At 44.5% G+C, this 16,672-nt stretch overlaps 2 protein-coding genes and 1 pseudogene across 2 annotated transcripts in view; 2 read left to right on the forward strand and 1 right to left on the reverse strand.

The window, feature by feature from the left end:
* The first annotated feature begins 1,072 nt into the window (after positions 1-1,072).
* On the forward strand, positions 1,073-2,032 carry TP-1 (trophoblast protein-1). The gene is given in 1 exon segment (NM_001123399.1): positions 1,073-2,032. A coding segment is annotated over 1 exon segment (588 nt). The 5' UTR covers positions 1,073-1,141; the 3' UTR covers positions 1,730-2,032.
* Positions 2,033-10,131: 8,099 nt separating this feature from the next.
* Positions 10,132-16,672, reverse strand: part of IFNE (interferon epsilon) — a 58,055-nt gene continuing 51,514 nt past the window's right edge. Inside the window, exon 2 of the mRNA XM_060411002.1 lies at positions 10,132-11,687. The gene's annotated coding sequence lies outside the window, so the exon portion shown is untranslated. The remainder of the gene's footprint in view (positions 11,688-16,672) is intronic.
* Positions 11,217-11,857, forward strand: LOC121818658 (interferon tau-like; annotated as a pseudogene).

Below are 16,672 nucleotides of genomic sequence, written 5' to 3' on the forward strand. Positions count from 1 at the left end.
ATGTATGGATGTGAGAGTTGGACTGTGAAGAAAGCTGAGCGCTGCAGAATTGATGCTTTTGAACTGTGGTGTTGGAGAAGACTCTTGAGAGTCCCTTGGACTACAAGGAGATCCAACCAGTCCAACCTAAAGGAGATCAATCTTGGGTGATCTTTGGAAGAACTGATGCTGAAGCTGAAACTCCAACACTTTGGCCACCTCATGCGAAGAGTTGACACATTGGAAAAGACTCTGATGCTGGGAGGGATTGGGGTCAGGAGGAACAGGAGACGACAGACGATGAGATGGCTGGATGGCATCACCGACTCGATGGACGTGAGTTTGGGTGAACTCTGGGAGTTGGTGATGGACAGGGAGGCCGGGTGTGCTGCAATTCATGGGCTCGCAAAGAGTCAGACACCACTGAGCAACTGAACTGAACTGAGCCCACAGGTGTATTCCCCCTTCCCGAGCACCCTGGAGGGCTGGAAACTCTTGATGAATGTGTCATCCTGGTTTACTGATATGGCAGGAGATACTTCACTCACATGACCTGGTGGCCCCAGTGCAACGTAATCTCAGGAACCTGAATGAATATTCTCAAAAGAACAGAAACACCTGAGTAGTTCATTCACCCTTAATTACAAGCTTATCCTCTGTGAGACATAAAACAATAAAAAAATCAATATGGCCTGAGTGACTGTGCATTCCTATGTGTAAGATAAGGAGGGAAAAATGCAGTTAAGAATCAAGGGAAAATTATGTTCCTGATATAAGATAAACAAAAGGAATGCTTATATGTATTATACCTAAATTTGTGCCTAATAACTATGTACACGTCTATAAGTCTTTCCATACGTACATCACTTCAGCCTTTATTTAGTTTCTCATTTAATTGATATACATTTATATTGACAAATCCAAATTTTATTGGGAAAAGTAAACTTCTACTATAAAAATTAAGAGTTTAGATTGGCTACATTTTCTAGGTCAAGTAGAAAATATCTAAATGAAAACAAACAGGAAGTGAGGGAGGAATTTTGGATAATGAGTACCGTCTTCCCTATTTAAAGCCTTGCTTAGAACCATCGTCATCAGAGAACCTACCTGAAGATTCCCCTGACCCCATCTCAGCCAGCCCAGCAGCAGCCGCATCTTCCCCATGGCCTTCGTGCTCTCTCTACTGATGGCCCTGGTGCTGGTCAGCTATGGCCCAGGAGGATCTCTGGGTTGTTACCTATCTCAGAGACTCATGCTGGATGCCAGGGAGAACCTCAAGCTCCTGGACCGAATGAACAGACTCTCCCCTCATTCCTGTCTGCAGGACAGAAAAGACTTTGGTCTTCCCCAGGAGATGGTGGAGGGCGACCAGCTCCAGAAGGACCAGGCCTTCCCTGTGCTCTACGAGATGCTCCAGCAGAGCTTCAACCTCTTCTACACAGAGCACTCCTCTGCTGCCTGGGACACCACCCTCCTGGACCAGCTCTGCACTGGACTCCAACAGCAGCTGGACCACCTGGACACCTGCAGGGGTCAAGTGATGGGAGAGGAAGACTCTGAACTGGGTAACATGGACCCCATTGTGACCGTGAAGAAGTACTTCCAGGGCATCTATGACTACCTGCAAGAGAAGGGATACAGCGACTGCGCCTGGGAAATCGTCAGAGTCGAGATGATGAGAGCCCTCACTGTATCAACCACCTTGCAAAAAAGGTTAACAAAGATGGGTGGAGATCTGAACTCACCTTGATGACTCTTGCCGACTAAGATGCCACATCAGCCTCCTACACCCGCCTGTGTTCATTTCAGAAGACTCTGATTTCTGCTCCAGCCACCAAATTCATTGAATTACTTTAGCTGATACTTTGTCAGTAGTAAAAAGCAAGTAGATATAAAAGTATTCAGCTGTAGGGGCATGAGTCCTGAAATGATGCCTTCCCTGATGTTATCTGTTGCTGATTTATTTATACCTTCTAGCATTTAACATACTTAAAATATTAGGAAATTTGTTAAGTTACATTTCATCTGTACATCATATTAAAATTTCTAAAACATGTTTATGATTTTGTGTTATTAAATTTGTACTTGATCGATTTATTAAATCATAGAAAATGAATTTCTTTACTCAAAAATGAAAATCTACCCCCCCATTTTAAAATTTTATTAAAGAATGGGTGGTTACATTTGTTTATTCATTCGTTATATTCTCACCAAGGAATACAAGTGAATAAAGCAAATGTAGCTCCTACTGCATGGAAACTCTCAGTCTTATACAGAAAAGGACATAAAAACAGTATTATTTTATTTTAATTATAGTAGGGGCTGCAAAGAGAAATAAAGGAAAAGAATGTCCTCACATGGGAAGCCTTAGGTCCAAATGATGCTGGAAAGACAAATAATGTTATCTATCTTACTAAGCTGCCTGCAGGGCTTCCCTGGTAGCTCAGCTGGTAAAGTGTGCGAGTGCAGAGCTAAAGACCCCTGTTCGATTCCTGGGTCAGGAAGATCTCTTTGAGTGGGATAGGCTACCTACTCACTACAGTATTCTTGGGCTTCCCTGGTGGTTCAGTTGGAAAAGAAAATGCCTGCAAGGCTGGAGACCTGGGTTGGCAAGATCCCCTGGAGGAGAGTTAAGCAGCCCACTCCAGTATTCTTGTCTGGAGAATCCCCATGGACAGAGGAGCCTGGTGGGCTGTAGCCCACGGGTCCCAAAGAGTGCAACACCACTAAGCACATGGCACAGAAAGTCCATGAATTCTCTTCACTTAGTTTCAAGTTACCAAAATCCAGGGAGACGTTCTTAGATAGACGTTACCTAAACACAATTATGTCTATAGAGTTGACCAAAAAGCACTTTTTTCTCCTTACTCTTAGAATCACAGACCATAGTTCCAGAGGGCCCAGGTAGATCATTTACATGGCAAAGGCACAAGAGAAATATCCATTCCTTCCAGCAAGCTTGCTTTATCAATTACACAAGCCTCACTTTGATACAGTAGCAGAGCTAGCAGAGGCCATTGTTCTCCTGATCTCCGGGCAGTCCCCATTCAACAAGGACAGCCACCCAAAGGCCCCATGTCCTAGTGGACAGGCACCCAGGGATTTCCCTGTTGCTTCTGGGATTCCACCCTGCAATTCTTGGGAACCCTATGGTAGTGGATGGCGACCTCAGGAATACCCTACAATTTGGGGATTACAGTCACCAACTTTTGGGCCCCCTGGGTTAGTGGAGAGCCACCTCAGGGTCACCCAGCAACTTTGGGGCCCCACATGCTGGTAGATGACCCCAATAACTTCCCATCCCCCATCCTATATCTTGGCACTCACAGGAGTTTCTGCCATCTCCTGCCTGCCACCAATAGTTGGGTTGTACCCTTCAGGCTTACAAGACCCTTTGCCCAGCTCCAAGAACAAAGAAAGAATCTGCCGTCAAGAACAGAGGCATGGATGGTTTAAAGGATGGGAGGCGCTTACATGTCTGAAGCAAGGTCCTGTTGCAACAGCCCACCGTGTGTGGTGCATTGGGGGTGGGAAGTATTAATACATGATGACAGGCTTCATTCTGAGAGCAATGGAGGGATGGGGAATAGAGGGTGGGGAAGTGGGGAATGGGGAAGGAGGGAGAGGGGGTGGGGGAGGAGATTGCTAGTCCTAGTGGGAGTGAGATCAGGTGGGCTCATTAGTTATCATGGAAAGCAGTAGAGGGACAGGCCTCTCCCCACCCCTTTGACATTTTAAGATAATGGGATTAGAACTAACAATAGAAAGATCTCACCACAATCACTGCCATAATAAACATCTTAAGATAAGCAAGATACACTGTTCTATTGACTAAGACAAACCAATGTTGAAAAAAAAGTGTGTTTTTCTTCTCCTCCTTGAGAACTCCAAACCCTATATCCTCCTGGAGGGCCCCAGACCCCCCTCTCCTCCTTGGGGTCCCCAGGCTTCTTATCAATTTGCCTAGGAACTGACACTTTCAGAGATCTCTGATTCCTAGGTTAAATACATGTCAGTTGCTCAGTTGAGTACAACATGTTTGCAACTCCGTGGACTGTATCCTTTTCATACTGTTCATGGGATTCTCAAGGCAAGAATGCTGAAGTGGTTGGCCATTCCCTTCTGCAGTGGACCACATTTGTCACTTACAACCAACCTAGACAGCATATTAAAAAGCAGAGACATCACTATGCCAACTAAAGGTCCATCAAGTCAAGGCTATGCTTTTTCCAATAGTCACATATGGATGTGAGAGTTGGACCATAAAGAAAGCTGAGTGCTGAAGAATTGATGCTTTTCAACTGTGGTGTTGGAGAAGACTCTTGAGAGTCCCACTGAATGCAAAGAGATCCAACCAGTCCATGCTAAAGGAAATCCGTCCTGAATATTCACTGGAAGGACTGATGCTGAAGCTGAAACTCCAATACTTTGGCTACCTGATGTGAAGAACTCATGCTGATGTTGGGAAACATGGAAGGCGGGAGGAGAAGGGGGTGACAAGATGAGATGGCTGGATGAAATCAGCGACTCAATGTACCTGAGTTTGAATAAGCTCAGGGAGTTGGTGATGGACAGGGAGGCCTGGTGTGCTGCAGCCCATGGGGTCACAAGACTCAGACACGTGAGCGACTGAACTGAAATGGACTGTACCCCCAGGCTCCAGGTCCACGGAATTCTCCAGGCAAGGAAACTGGAGTGGGTTGTCATTTCCTTCTCCTGTATATTAAGTAAGTTTTGGGGTTTTCTTTTTTTTCTCTTCCTGCAACACTTCAGGGAAACTTTGGGGGGCAAGAGTACGTGGATAATTTTTGGACTCATCTGGCTGTCTTTCTGGGGGCTCCCCAGGTGCCACTGGTGCTAAAGAACCCACCTGCCACTGCAGGAGTCATAAGAGACCTGGGTTTGATCCCTGGGTCGGGAAGATCCCCTGGAGGAGGAAATGGCAACCCACTCCAGTATTCTTGCCTGGAGAATCCCATGGACAAGGGAGCCTGTCAGACATGACTGAAGTGACTTCACACGCACACATGCTTGTGTTTGTGACGGTTTAACATCCTTTAAATATTACGATTCTTCCACTGTTTGGATGAGTATTTTTCAGATTTAACTTGCACTTTGCCATTTAGTCAGCAGAAATGTCACTTATCTTTCTTCACTTTCATCACATTTAGATATACGTATGTTTTATTTTTGCCCACAAATATCTACTCATTTGCTTTCTAGGAAAGTTCAAATGAGTGACTAAATATCCAAATCCTTGAAAATAATAGAAAATGAGGTGAAGCCCCTCTGCCATTCTTTTATTTCCCTTTGTATTAACCCTAGAATGAAATGGAACATAACCCAGGAGAGAGACAAACTTCGACCAGTGAATCACTATATAATTAATTATAAGTTCCTAAATCTTTCATTGTTTTTTAAATTTTAAAAGAAACATCATGAGAAAGTAAAGAAAGAAGGCTATATCTCCCTGACACAGCCTGGCCTCATGGCTCCACATTCTCAGCACAAAACAGAGATGGAAAGAGAAGTCAGCCCAACATTCGGATGTACCGCATGAATACTAAAGGTCACTGATTCCTGTGACACAGGCTTCTAAGAATATGTAATACCACCACTGAACTCCCTATAGCCAACTCAGAAATTCTGAGGAAAACAAGTGTTCAATAGTTTAAATAAAAGGTTTCAATGAAAGAAGCTGCAAGGACAAAATAAAAATTGCCTACTAAAGTGTAACTACTGCAACTGGATAATGCCACCACCTGGGTAGTAGTCTCACCTGGAAAATCCCATAGACACAAGAGTCTGGCGGGCTCAGTCCATAGGGACACAACTAATCGCACATGACGGAGTGACTGACACACACACACGTAGACAGAAACACACTTTAGCTCTCAGCATCTTGGCTGCTGACCCTTGATACCTGCGGACACAGGTCAGAAGAGGAAGTCATCACGGAGAACTCGGGTCCTTCACAGAAACACTCCAGGGAGAGGGTGGGGATCCTGGAAGGTGAATGATTTTGCAGAGAAAGAGACAAGCCCCTCCACAGTAGATCCTGAACTTCTGAGGATGTGGTAAGCCTGCCCTCACGAGTGAGTGCCAGAGAGTTTGGGCGAAGGACACTGTCATTCCAGACAAATAGTGCTATCAGGGGTGAAAACTACCTTGTGAGTGAGGCAGTGTTGGAAATATAATTAATTATCCTGGTTTAGAATCTTCACACTTAAGTGCACGGGAAAGAAACAGGCTTCCTGGCGGGGGTGTGAGCACAGCCTGCAGAGGACTGTAGATCGACCATAAAACACCGGTGGAAAGAAACAGCCACGTCTAGCGCATCATTCCTGACTGTCGACTTGAAGAAAAGTGTCACAACCTAAATGGTGAGAGTTACATTTTATCGGGTGGGAATTCAGGAGACAGTATTTCAAGTCACCCTGAGAGAAGTGCTCCAAGGAGGTTGGCAGGGGAGACGGGGAGCCAGGTTGTAATAGAAGTTTGCAAGTACGGGCAGGTAGTCTGAACCTCAAAAGTATTTTTGTGAAGTAGAGAAAACCAGATCTCTCAAGTAAAGGAATTTAGCACTTTGCTCTGTATGGGAAGATGCAAGAGTCTGGGCTCACCGAAATCATTCTTTTCATGCATCTCACCTATCCTGGGGCCATGCGCCTTGCACTTTTTCACATCCTGAGTTCCCTTGGGCTCACCTTAGGGAGTGGCTGCAATCTGATAGCTGTCAGACCAGGGGTCTATTCCTCCTTTCTGAGCACCCTGGAGGGCTGGAAACTGATGACTTTATCATCTTGGTTTACTGCTATGGCAGGAAATACTCCATTCTTCATGACCTGTGGTCCACTGAAATGTAACCTCAGTCACCCGAATGAATGTTCTCAAAAGAGCAGAAACAAATGATTAGCTCATGCACTCATAATTACAAGCCTCTGCAATGGCACCCCAGACCAGTCCTCTTGCCTAGAAAATCCCATGGACAGAGGAGCCTGGTGGGCTGCAGTCCATGGGGTTGCTATGAGTCAGACACGACTGAGCGACTTCACTTTCACTTTTCACTGTCATGCATTGGAGAAGGAAATGGCAACCCACTCCAGTGTTCTTGACTGGAGAATCCCAGGGACGGGGGAGCGTGGTGGGCTGCCGTCTATGGGGTTGCACAGGGTTGGACACGACTGAAGTGACTTAGCAGCAGCAGCTCTGATTAAAACAAAACAAACTACAGAAACCCATATGGGCTGAGGGACTCTGACCTCCTATGTATAATGTAAGGAGAGAAAAATGCAGTTCAGACTCAAGGAAAAATTTTGTTCTTGATACAAAGAAAAGGAATCTTTATGTGTATTAAAATGTGTACATAAGTATATACATGTGTATAATTCTTGAAATCCCTATATAACCTCAGCCTTTAATTAGTTTTTCATTTATTTGATATCCATTTGGTGTGACAAATCCAAGTTTAGTGGGAAAGAAAAAACTTATTGTTAAATTTTTAAGAATAGATTGATTACATTTTCTGGGTCAAATAGAAAATGTCTAAATGAGAACACAAAATGGATGTGAGAGAAAATTTATGACAGTGAGTACTGTCTTCCCATTTTAAAGCCTTGCTTTAGATTTATTATTCCCTTTAAATAATAACTACACTTGCATCCCTTCCACCTTGACCCAGGACTAACACAGAACAGAGCCACAATAAAGGGATTTCAGAGAAGACAACTGTGCCCAACCAATAGCCTGGGGTGTGCCTATCTGGGTAGAGTTGAGAACTATTAAGGTAATCCAGTTGTAATTCGGAAATTAACAAGGATGTGCCCATGAGTGTGTGCGTGCATGTGTGTGTGGGAATGCCTGCGTGTGTGCACGTGTGTTTGCCCAGTGAGTGGGGAAGGGCTTCAATTTAGCCTAGGTCTTTCAAAACTGTGCCTCAATTGACAGGCTTGTCTTCAGTTTGCTTCTCTCCAAATGACAAATGAGAGGGCTCTCTAATTCGTTTCTTGAATAAGTTTTGTTCCTTTTCTTTCTTCCTTCAACACTTTGGGGCCACTTGGGGTCAAGCATATATATACAATTTTTGGTCTCACCTGGCCATCTTTGTGGAGACTTCCCAGGTGACTCCAGTGGTAAAGAACTCGCCTGCCATTCCAGGAGACATGAGTCCATGGTTTAATCCCTGGGTCAGGAAGATTCCCTGGAGGAGGAAATAGCAACCCACTCAGGTATTCTTACCTGGAGAATCCCATGGTCAGGGGAGCCTGTCCACAGGGTCACAAAGAGTCAGACATGACTGAAGCGACTTAGCATGTGCACATGGCTGTCTTTGAGACTGTTTGACAACTTTCAAATATTATGATTCCTTCCATTTTTTCACTGACCTTTCTTCAACTTACATTACCATAGTGTCAGCAAAAAGACATTTGTCTATATTCTCTTTCATGACATTGAAAATTATATTTATTTTTGTCCACAAACAACTATCAACTTTTGCATTCCAGGAAAGTTGACATGAGAAACAAAAAATCTGTAGTGTTGAAAATCACAGAAAATATGGTGACACCCCTTGCCATTCTGTTCCTTCCCTTTGTATGAACCCTAGGATGAAATGTTTAGGAACGCAGCAGGAGAGAGACAAACTGGCCAGTAAATCAATATGCAAAAAATAACCTCTTAAATATTTTTTTGCTGTTCTTTAAATTTAAAACAAAACATCATGAGTAAGTAAAGAAACAAGGCTATTTCCCCCTGTCACAGCCTGGGCCTCACTGCTCTGCCTTCTGAGCACGAGACAGAGATGGATCGACAAGTCAGCCCAACAGAAGGGTGTGGCCTGAATGAACAACTGCAGGGCTGATCCTGTGACACAGGCTTTAAACAGTACATCACACCCTCACTGAATTCCCTGTACCCGACGCAGAAATCCTGAGCAAAACAAATATTGAACACTTTCTGTAAAAGACTTGAACGATAAAAGCTGTAGTGGCTAAATAAAAATTGTCTACCAAAGGTGTAACAATTGCCATTGCATAATGCCTCCACCTACTTAGCTCTTCACACTTTAGCTCTCAGCATCTGAGGGCTGCTGACCCTTGATATTGGGGACATGGATCAGGAGAAGAGGAGGTCATCACTGAGAACTCCCCTCCTTCACACAAACACTGCACAGGAGAGGGTGGAGATGCTGGAAGATGAATGATTTTGCACACAAGGAGACAAGCCCCTCCGCAGTAGAAATCTGAAGTTCTCGGGATGTGGTTAGTGTGCCCTTGCTGGTGAGGCCCTGAGAGGTTGGGTTGAGGACACTCTCATTCCAGAGGAAAAGTGCAACTGGAGGTGGTGGAGCACCACCTTCTGAGTGAGGTGGTGGAGCACCACCTTCTGAATAAGGTGGTGCTCGAAAGACAATTTTTTTTGGAATTAGAATCTTCAGAACTACATGCACCAGAAAAGAAGCAGGATTCTCGGTGAGGATAGTGGCACAGCCTGTGGAAGACTATGAAATTGAAAGTGAAGTCTCTCAGTCGTGTCCGACTCTTGGCCACCCCATGAACTGTAGCCTACTGTGCTCCTCCATCCATGGGATTGTCCAGGCTAGAATACTGGAGTGGGTTGTCATTTCCTTCTCCAATAGATCTACCATAAAAAGCAGGTGGAAAGAACTGTCATGTCTTGTATATAGTTCCTGACTGTTGATCTGGAGCCTATCATACACAGTGGAGTAAGTCAGAAAGAAAAACAGCAATACAGTATATTAATGCGTACATACCGAATTTAGAAACATGGTAACGATGACCCTATATGTGAGACAGCAAAAGAGACACAGATGTAAAGAACAGAATTTTGGACTCTGTGTGAGAACGTGAGGGTGAGATGATTTGAGAGACTACCATTGAAATATGTAATTTATCATATGTGAAGTAGATCGCCAGTCCGGGTGCGATGAATGTGACAGGGCTCTGAGGGTTGGTGCGCTGGGGCCACACTGAGGGATGGGACAGGGAGGGAGGTGGGCGGGGCGTTCAGGATGGGGACACATGTACAACCAAGGGTGATTCACGTCAATGTTATGCAAAACCCACTACAATATTTTAATTAGCTTCCAATTAAATTAAATAATTTAAAAAATAAAGAAATAATGATAACGTAAAAGTTGAAGTTATGTTTTATTTGGTGGGAATTCGGGAGGCAGTAAATCAATTCACCCTGAGTGATTGCTCCAAGGAAGAGAGGGACAGAGTCAGGTTATATAGGAATTTGCAAGAAAGAGGATGTAGTGTGAACATCAAAATATTTTTGAGAATTTAAGAAAACCAGGTATCTCAAGTTAAGGAATTTAGCACTTTTCCTTTGTATGGGAAGAGGCAAGTGCCTGGGCTCAGTGGAAACATTCCATTCCTGAACCTCAGCTCTCCTGGGGCATTTTTCCTTGCATTTTCTTGCCTCTTGCATTTTTTCACTTCCCGAGTTGCCTTGGGCTCACCTTAGGGAGCAGCTGCAATTTGGCAGCTGTTAGCCACAGGTGTATTCCCCCTTCCTGAGCACCCTGGAGGGCTGGAAACTCTTGATGACTGTGTCATCCTAGTTGACTGATATGGCAGGAGATACTCCACTCCTCATGATCTTGTGGCCCCAGTGCAATGTAATCTCAGGCACCTGAATGAATGTTCTCAAAAGAACAGAAACTACGGAGTAGTTCATTCACTCTTAATCACAAGCCTCTGCTCTTTGAAACAGAAAACAAACTACAGAAATCAATATGGCCTGAGCGACTCTGAATTCCTATGCGTAAGATAAGGAGGGGGGAAATGCAGTCAAGAATCAAGGAAAAATTTTGTTTTGACATAGCACGAACACAAGGAATGTTTATATATATTATACTTAAATGTGTACATAAGTATGTACACCTTTGTAAGTCTTTACATACTTACATACTTTCAGCCTTTCTTTACTTTCTCATTTAACTGATACACATTTGCATTGACAAATCCAAACTTTATTGGGAAGATTAACCTTCTACCGTAAAAATTAAGAGTTTAGATTGATCACATTTTCTAGGTCAAATAGAAAATATCTAAATGAAAACACACAGGGGAAGTGAGACAGAAATTTTCAGACAATGAGTACCATCTTCCCTACTAAGCCTTGCTTAGAAAGATCATCATCAGACACCCTACATCCAAGGTTCCACCAGATGCCATCTCAGCCAGCCCTGCAGCAGCCTCATCTTCCCCATGGATTTGGTGCTCCCACTACTGTTGGGCCCGGTGCTGGTCAGCTAGAGCCTGGGAGGATCTCTGGCCTGTGATCTGTCTCAGAACCACGTGCTGGTTGGCACGCAGAACCTCAGGCTCCTGGCCCGAAAGAACAGACTCTCCCCTCACTCCTGTCGGTAGGACAGAAAAGGCATCGGTTTTCCCTAGCAGATGGCAGAGGGTGACCAGCTCCAGGAGGTCCAGGCCATCTCTGTGCTCCACGAGATGCTCCACGAGATGCTCCAGCAGAGCTTCCACCTCTTCCACACAGAGTGTTCCTTTGCTGCCCTGGACACCACCCTCCTGGAGCAGCTCCGCACTGGACTCCATGAGCAGATGGAGGACTTCCATGCCTGCCTGGGGCAGGTGATGGGAGAGGAAGCCTCTGCCCTGGGAAGGATGGGCCCCACTCTGGCTTTGAAGAGGTACTTCCATGGAATCCATGTCTACCTGAAAGAGAAAGAATACAGTGACTGTGCCTGGGAAATCGTCACAGTGGAGATGATGAGAGCCCTCTCTTCATCAAGCAGCTTGTACAAACGGTTCAGAAAGATGGATGGAGATCTGAACTCACCTTGAGATGACTCTCACTGACTAAGATGCCACATCACCCTTGTACACTCACCTGTGTTCATTTCAGTTGACTGATTTCTGCTTTAGCCACCAAATTCATTGAATTACTTTATCCGATACTTTGTCAGCAGTAATAAGCAAGTAGATATAAAAGTATTCAGCTCTAGGGGCATGAGTCCTAAAGTCATGCCAGCCGTGATGTTATCCGTTGCTGATTTGCTTACTCTTTCCTGCACCTAACATACTTAAAATATTTGTAAAATTATAATTCATTTATACATTAAACTTTTAAAAACATGTTTATCATTTTGTATTATTAAATTTGTACTTTTATTAAATTCTTATGAAAGAAGATCAGTTTCTTTACTCAAAAATTAAATCCAAACCTCCATTTAATATATTATTAAAGAATGGGTGATTACATTTGTTTACTCATTCATTCCATTCATATTATACACATACGTTGAGTACCTACGTGACAGACTGTGTGACTGTCACCGAGGAATACAAGTGAGTAAAGCAAATGCAGTTCCTACTGCATAGAAACTCTCCGTCTTACAGAGAAGAGGACATAAAAACAGTATTATTTTATTTCAATTATACTAAAGACTGCAAATAGAAGTAAAGGAAAAGAATGTTCTCACATGGGAGCTGTAGGTACATATGATGCTGGATACAAATAATATTATATATAATTTCTAAGCTACCTGTCGGGCTTCCCTGGTAGCTCTACCTGTAAAGAATCCACCTGCAGAGCAGGAGATGCTGGTTCAGTTCCTGGGTCAGGAAGATCCCCTGAAGAAAGGATAGTCTACCTACCCACTGAAGTATTCTTGGGCTTTCCTGGTGGTTCAGTTGCTAAAGAATCTCCCTGCAATGCAGGAGACCTGCGTTAGGAGATCCCCTGGAGGAGGGCTGGGTACTCACTCCAGTATTCTTGTCTAGAGAATCCCAATGGACAGAGGAGCCTGGAGGGCTATAGCTCATGGGGTCCCAAAGAGGCCACCAGAAAGAAGCACATAGCACAGAAAGTCAATGAATTCTTAACCTAGTTTCAAATTACCAAAATTCGGGGAGACTATTTTAGATAGACGTTGACGTTAAGTGAAATGAAGTTACTCAGTCGTGTCCGACTCTTTGCGACCCCATGGGCTGTAGCCTACCAGGCTCCTCTGTCCATGGGATTTTCTAGGCATTAGTCCTGGATGGGATTGCCATTTCCTTCTCCAGAGGATCTTCTCAACATAGGGATCGAACCCAGGTCTCCTGCATTATAGACAGACACTTTACCATCTGAGCCACCAGGGAAGTTTAGACGTTTAGAAGTTTAGATAGACGTTACCTAAACATAATTATTTCTATAGAGTTTACCTAAAAGCTCTTTTTTCTCCTTACTCTTAGAAATCAGAGAACATTAAAGTTCCAGAGAGCCAGGTAGATCATTTACATGGCAAAGGCACAAGAGAAATAACAATTTCTTCCAGAAAGCTGGCTTAATCAATTTCAAAAGGCTCACTTTGATGCAGTGGCTGAGCTAGCAGAGGCCATTGTTCTCCTGACCTCTGGGCAGCCCCATTCAACAAGGACAGCCACCCAAAGTCCCCATGTCCTAGTGGACAGCCACGAGGGATTTCCCTGTTGCTTCTGGGATTCCTCCAGCAATTCTTGGGCACCATATAGTAGCAGATGGCCACCTCAGGAATACCCTACAGTTTTTGGATTGGAGCCAGCAACTTTTGGGCCTCCTGGGTTAGTGGACAGCCACCTCAGGATCAGCCAGCAACTTTTGGGCCCCACATGCTAGTGGATGCCCCCAATAACTTTCCTTTCCCCATGTGTCTCTTGGCTCTCACAGGTGTTTCTTCCACCTCCTGGCTGCCATGGATCACTGGGTTGTACCCTGCAGGCTTACAAGACCTATGTTTGCCCAGCTTCAAGACCAAAGAAAGAATGTGCCGTCAAGAAGAGGCATGGATGGTTTAATGGACGGGAGGCGCTTACCTGTCTGAAGCAAGGTCCTGGAGTTCACTGGGGGTGGGAAGTATTAATACATGGTGACAGGCTTCATGCTGAGAGCAATGGAGGGGTGGCGAGTAGAGAATGGGGAAGCGGGGAATGGGGAAGAGGGGAGAGGAAGATGGGGGAGAGATTGTTGGTCATTGAGGGAGTGAGATCAGGTGGGCTCATTAATTATCATGGAAAGCAGTAGAGGGACACGCCCCTCATCAACTGTTTGATAAAAAAAAAAGATGAAATCTGGGGCCTGGAACAAGTACAGAGAAAAGCCAGTCATAGGGTGTATAGGGTGCATAGGGTGAACTGGTGGGGCAGGGTTTGTACAGAGATAAGAGAACAGCCATCCTGTTTGGCCTGACCAAACAGACTTTATTGCGAAAAATGACCAGTGATCATCTGGGCCATCAGAGTTTTTTGCCAGTGAAGGTTTGAACTATCCTGAGAATTACTGCAGTGGGACACAGAGACACGGAGTGCGCCAGGGCTGTTTAAAATGCAGTTGATAGATTTGCCTGACCCGGGGTTGTCACAAACCTCCAATGTGTAAAAAATGCAATTATCTCGGAAATGGGATAAAACAAAGTATGTCCGTACTTCCTCAGTTCAGTTCAGTCACTCAGTCGTGTTCAACTCTTTTCGACCCCATGAATCGCAGCACGCCAGGCCTTCCTGTCCATCACCAACTCCTGGAGTTCACCCAGACTCATGTGCATCGAGTCCGTGATGCCATCCAACCATCTCATCCTTGGTCGTCCCCTTCTCCTCCTGCCCCAATCCCTCCCAGCATCAGAGTCTTTTCCAATGAGTCAACTCTTTGCATGAGGTGGCCAAAGTACCGGAGTTTCAGCTTCAGCATCATTCCCTCCAAAGAAATCCCAGGACTGATCTCTTCAGAATGGACTGGTTGGATCTCTTTGCAGTCCAAGGGACTCTCAAGAGTCTCCTCCAACACTGCAGTTCTTTTTCACAATGTAGCAATTCCCAGTATGCTCTCCAGATTCACTCGTCCTTCCCCTGCACAACCCATTCATACAGCTCTTTCCTGTTTCTTTGTGCTTCTGGCTACCGATTTGCCCTTAAGAGTGCAAAGCATAGTCACTCAGCTGTGCCGACTCTTTGGCACCCGTGAACCATAGCCCACCAGGGTCCTCTGTCTTGGGATTCTCCAGAGAGAACACTGGAGTGGATTGTCATTTCCTTCTCTAGGGGATCTTCCCCACCCAGGGATCAAACCTGGGTCTCCCACATTGGAGGCAGATTCTTTACTCTCTGAGCCACAGGGAAGCCCTGACAGTGCAAAGCCACCTCTTATAAGTTTGAGTCAAAATTCCAGGCTTTTTAGAAATGTATGTAAGGGGTTATTGTTTTTCTTGAGATGAATACTTTGGGAATGAGAGAATGTCGTTGTTACAATACTGTAACAACAGCCTTGGCCAAAATGACCTAGAAAGCAGGATCCCTTTTCCTCTGGAGGCTTTAAAAATAATTATGGAAGAAGCGTGCCACCTACTGGCCAAGATGGACTAGAACATTGATCGAGTCTGTAGAACAGGCTTCTTGCTCTTCTAGGCAGAAGTCTGTCTTCTTATTAGCATTTTCTTCAGAGCTAGGGGAGGATCTTTCCTGGAAAGAACTGACACCAATAACTTGAAAAAGCCTGCTTCCTTAGCTTTCGTATTTTAAAGAGGAAAATACTCCCAGCTTCAGGCAGGACATGTCTTGGCCTAAGGAAGCTGCGTGGAGAGAAAGGTCAGGATGTGTCTTTTGTTTCCAGGCTGCTCATCCAGCCAAGGCGGCACATTCATCATTTGCTTTCCCTACTTTAACACCCTTGGAGCCTTCACCATGGCATGCTGGGTAGGGAAATGCGCGGGGAATCAGAGGAAATAGCTCCTGTTTGAAGGTGCATTACCTCTTTCCTAAACAGTAAGTACGTTGCTCGCTGCTTGACTTCAGGAGAAAACTCCCAATGTCCCTTTGAATAATAACTGCACTTGCATCCACCTTCCACCTTGACTCAGTAGTAAGAGAGAACAGAGACACAAATAAGGGTATTTCAGAAAATACAATTGTTGGCCACCAATAACCTGGGTGTACCTACTTGGGTAGAATTGAGAACTAGTAAGGTAATGAACTACAGTAACTGAGTAAATCAGGAAGAGCAAGCGAGCGAGCGAGTGTGTGTGTGTGTGTGTGTGTGTGTGTGTGTGTGTGTGTGTTTACTGATCAACTAAGCAGGGAAGGGCTTCACTATAGACTAGATCTTGCAAATCTCTGCTTCAGGTTACAGACTGCATCTTTAGATTGCTTCTCTCCAATTAAGGAATGAGAGGGCTAATAGCCTATGGTGAACAATATCGGATTCGTGATCTCCGAAGATTTGGCTCCGGGAGCAGGGACCATGCTTGATCACTCAAGAACTTTTGTATAGCAGAGTTTTATTAAAGTATAAAAAGAGACAGAGAAAGCTTCTGACATAGACATCAGAAGGGGGATGGACAGTGCCCCGCTCGTAGCCTTAGCGAGAGAGCTATATACTTTTTAAATTGGTTATTAGAATAAATCAAAAGAATGTCTCAAAGTTTAAAGAGCTTACTAGACCCACTCCCACCGAATACATTTTAAGATAATGAGATTAGAACTAACAATAGAAAGATCTTACCAGACCCACTCCAATAATATACATCTTAAGATAAGTCACAAGGTCTTGTTAAGAAGAAACATGACCTCGAGCAAGATACATTGTTCTATTGACTAAGACAAAGCAATGTAGAAAAAAAAATTGTTCTTTTCTCCTCCTTGAGAACTCCAGAACCCTATCTCCTCCTGGATAGTGCCAGACCCCT

This window comes from Ovis aries, chromosome 2 (genome assembly GCF_016772045.2).
Source record: "Ovis aries strain OAR_USU_Benz2616 breed Rambouillet chromosome 2, ARS-UI_Ramb_v3.0, whole genome shotgun sequence".
NCBI classification, from domain to species: domain Eukaryota; kingdom Metazoa; phylum Chordata; class Mammalia; order Artiodactyla; family Bovidae; genus Ovis; species Ovis aries.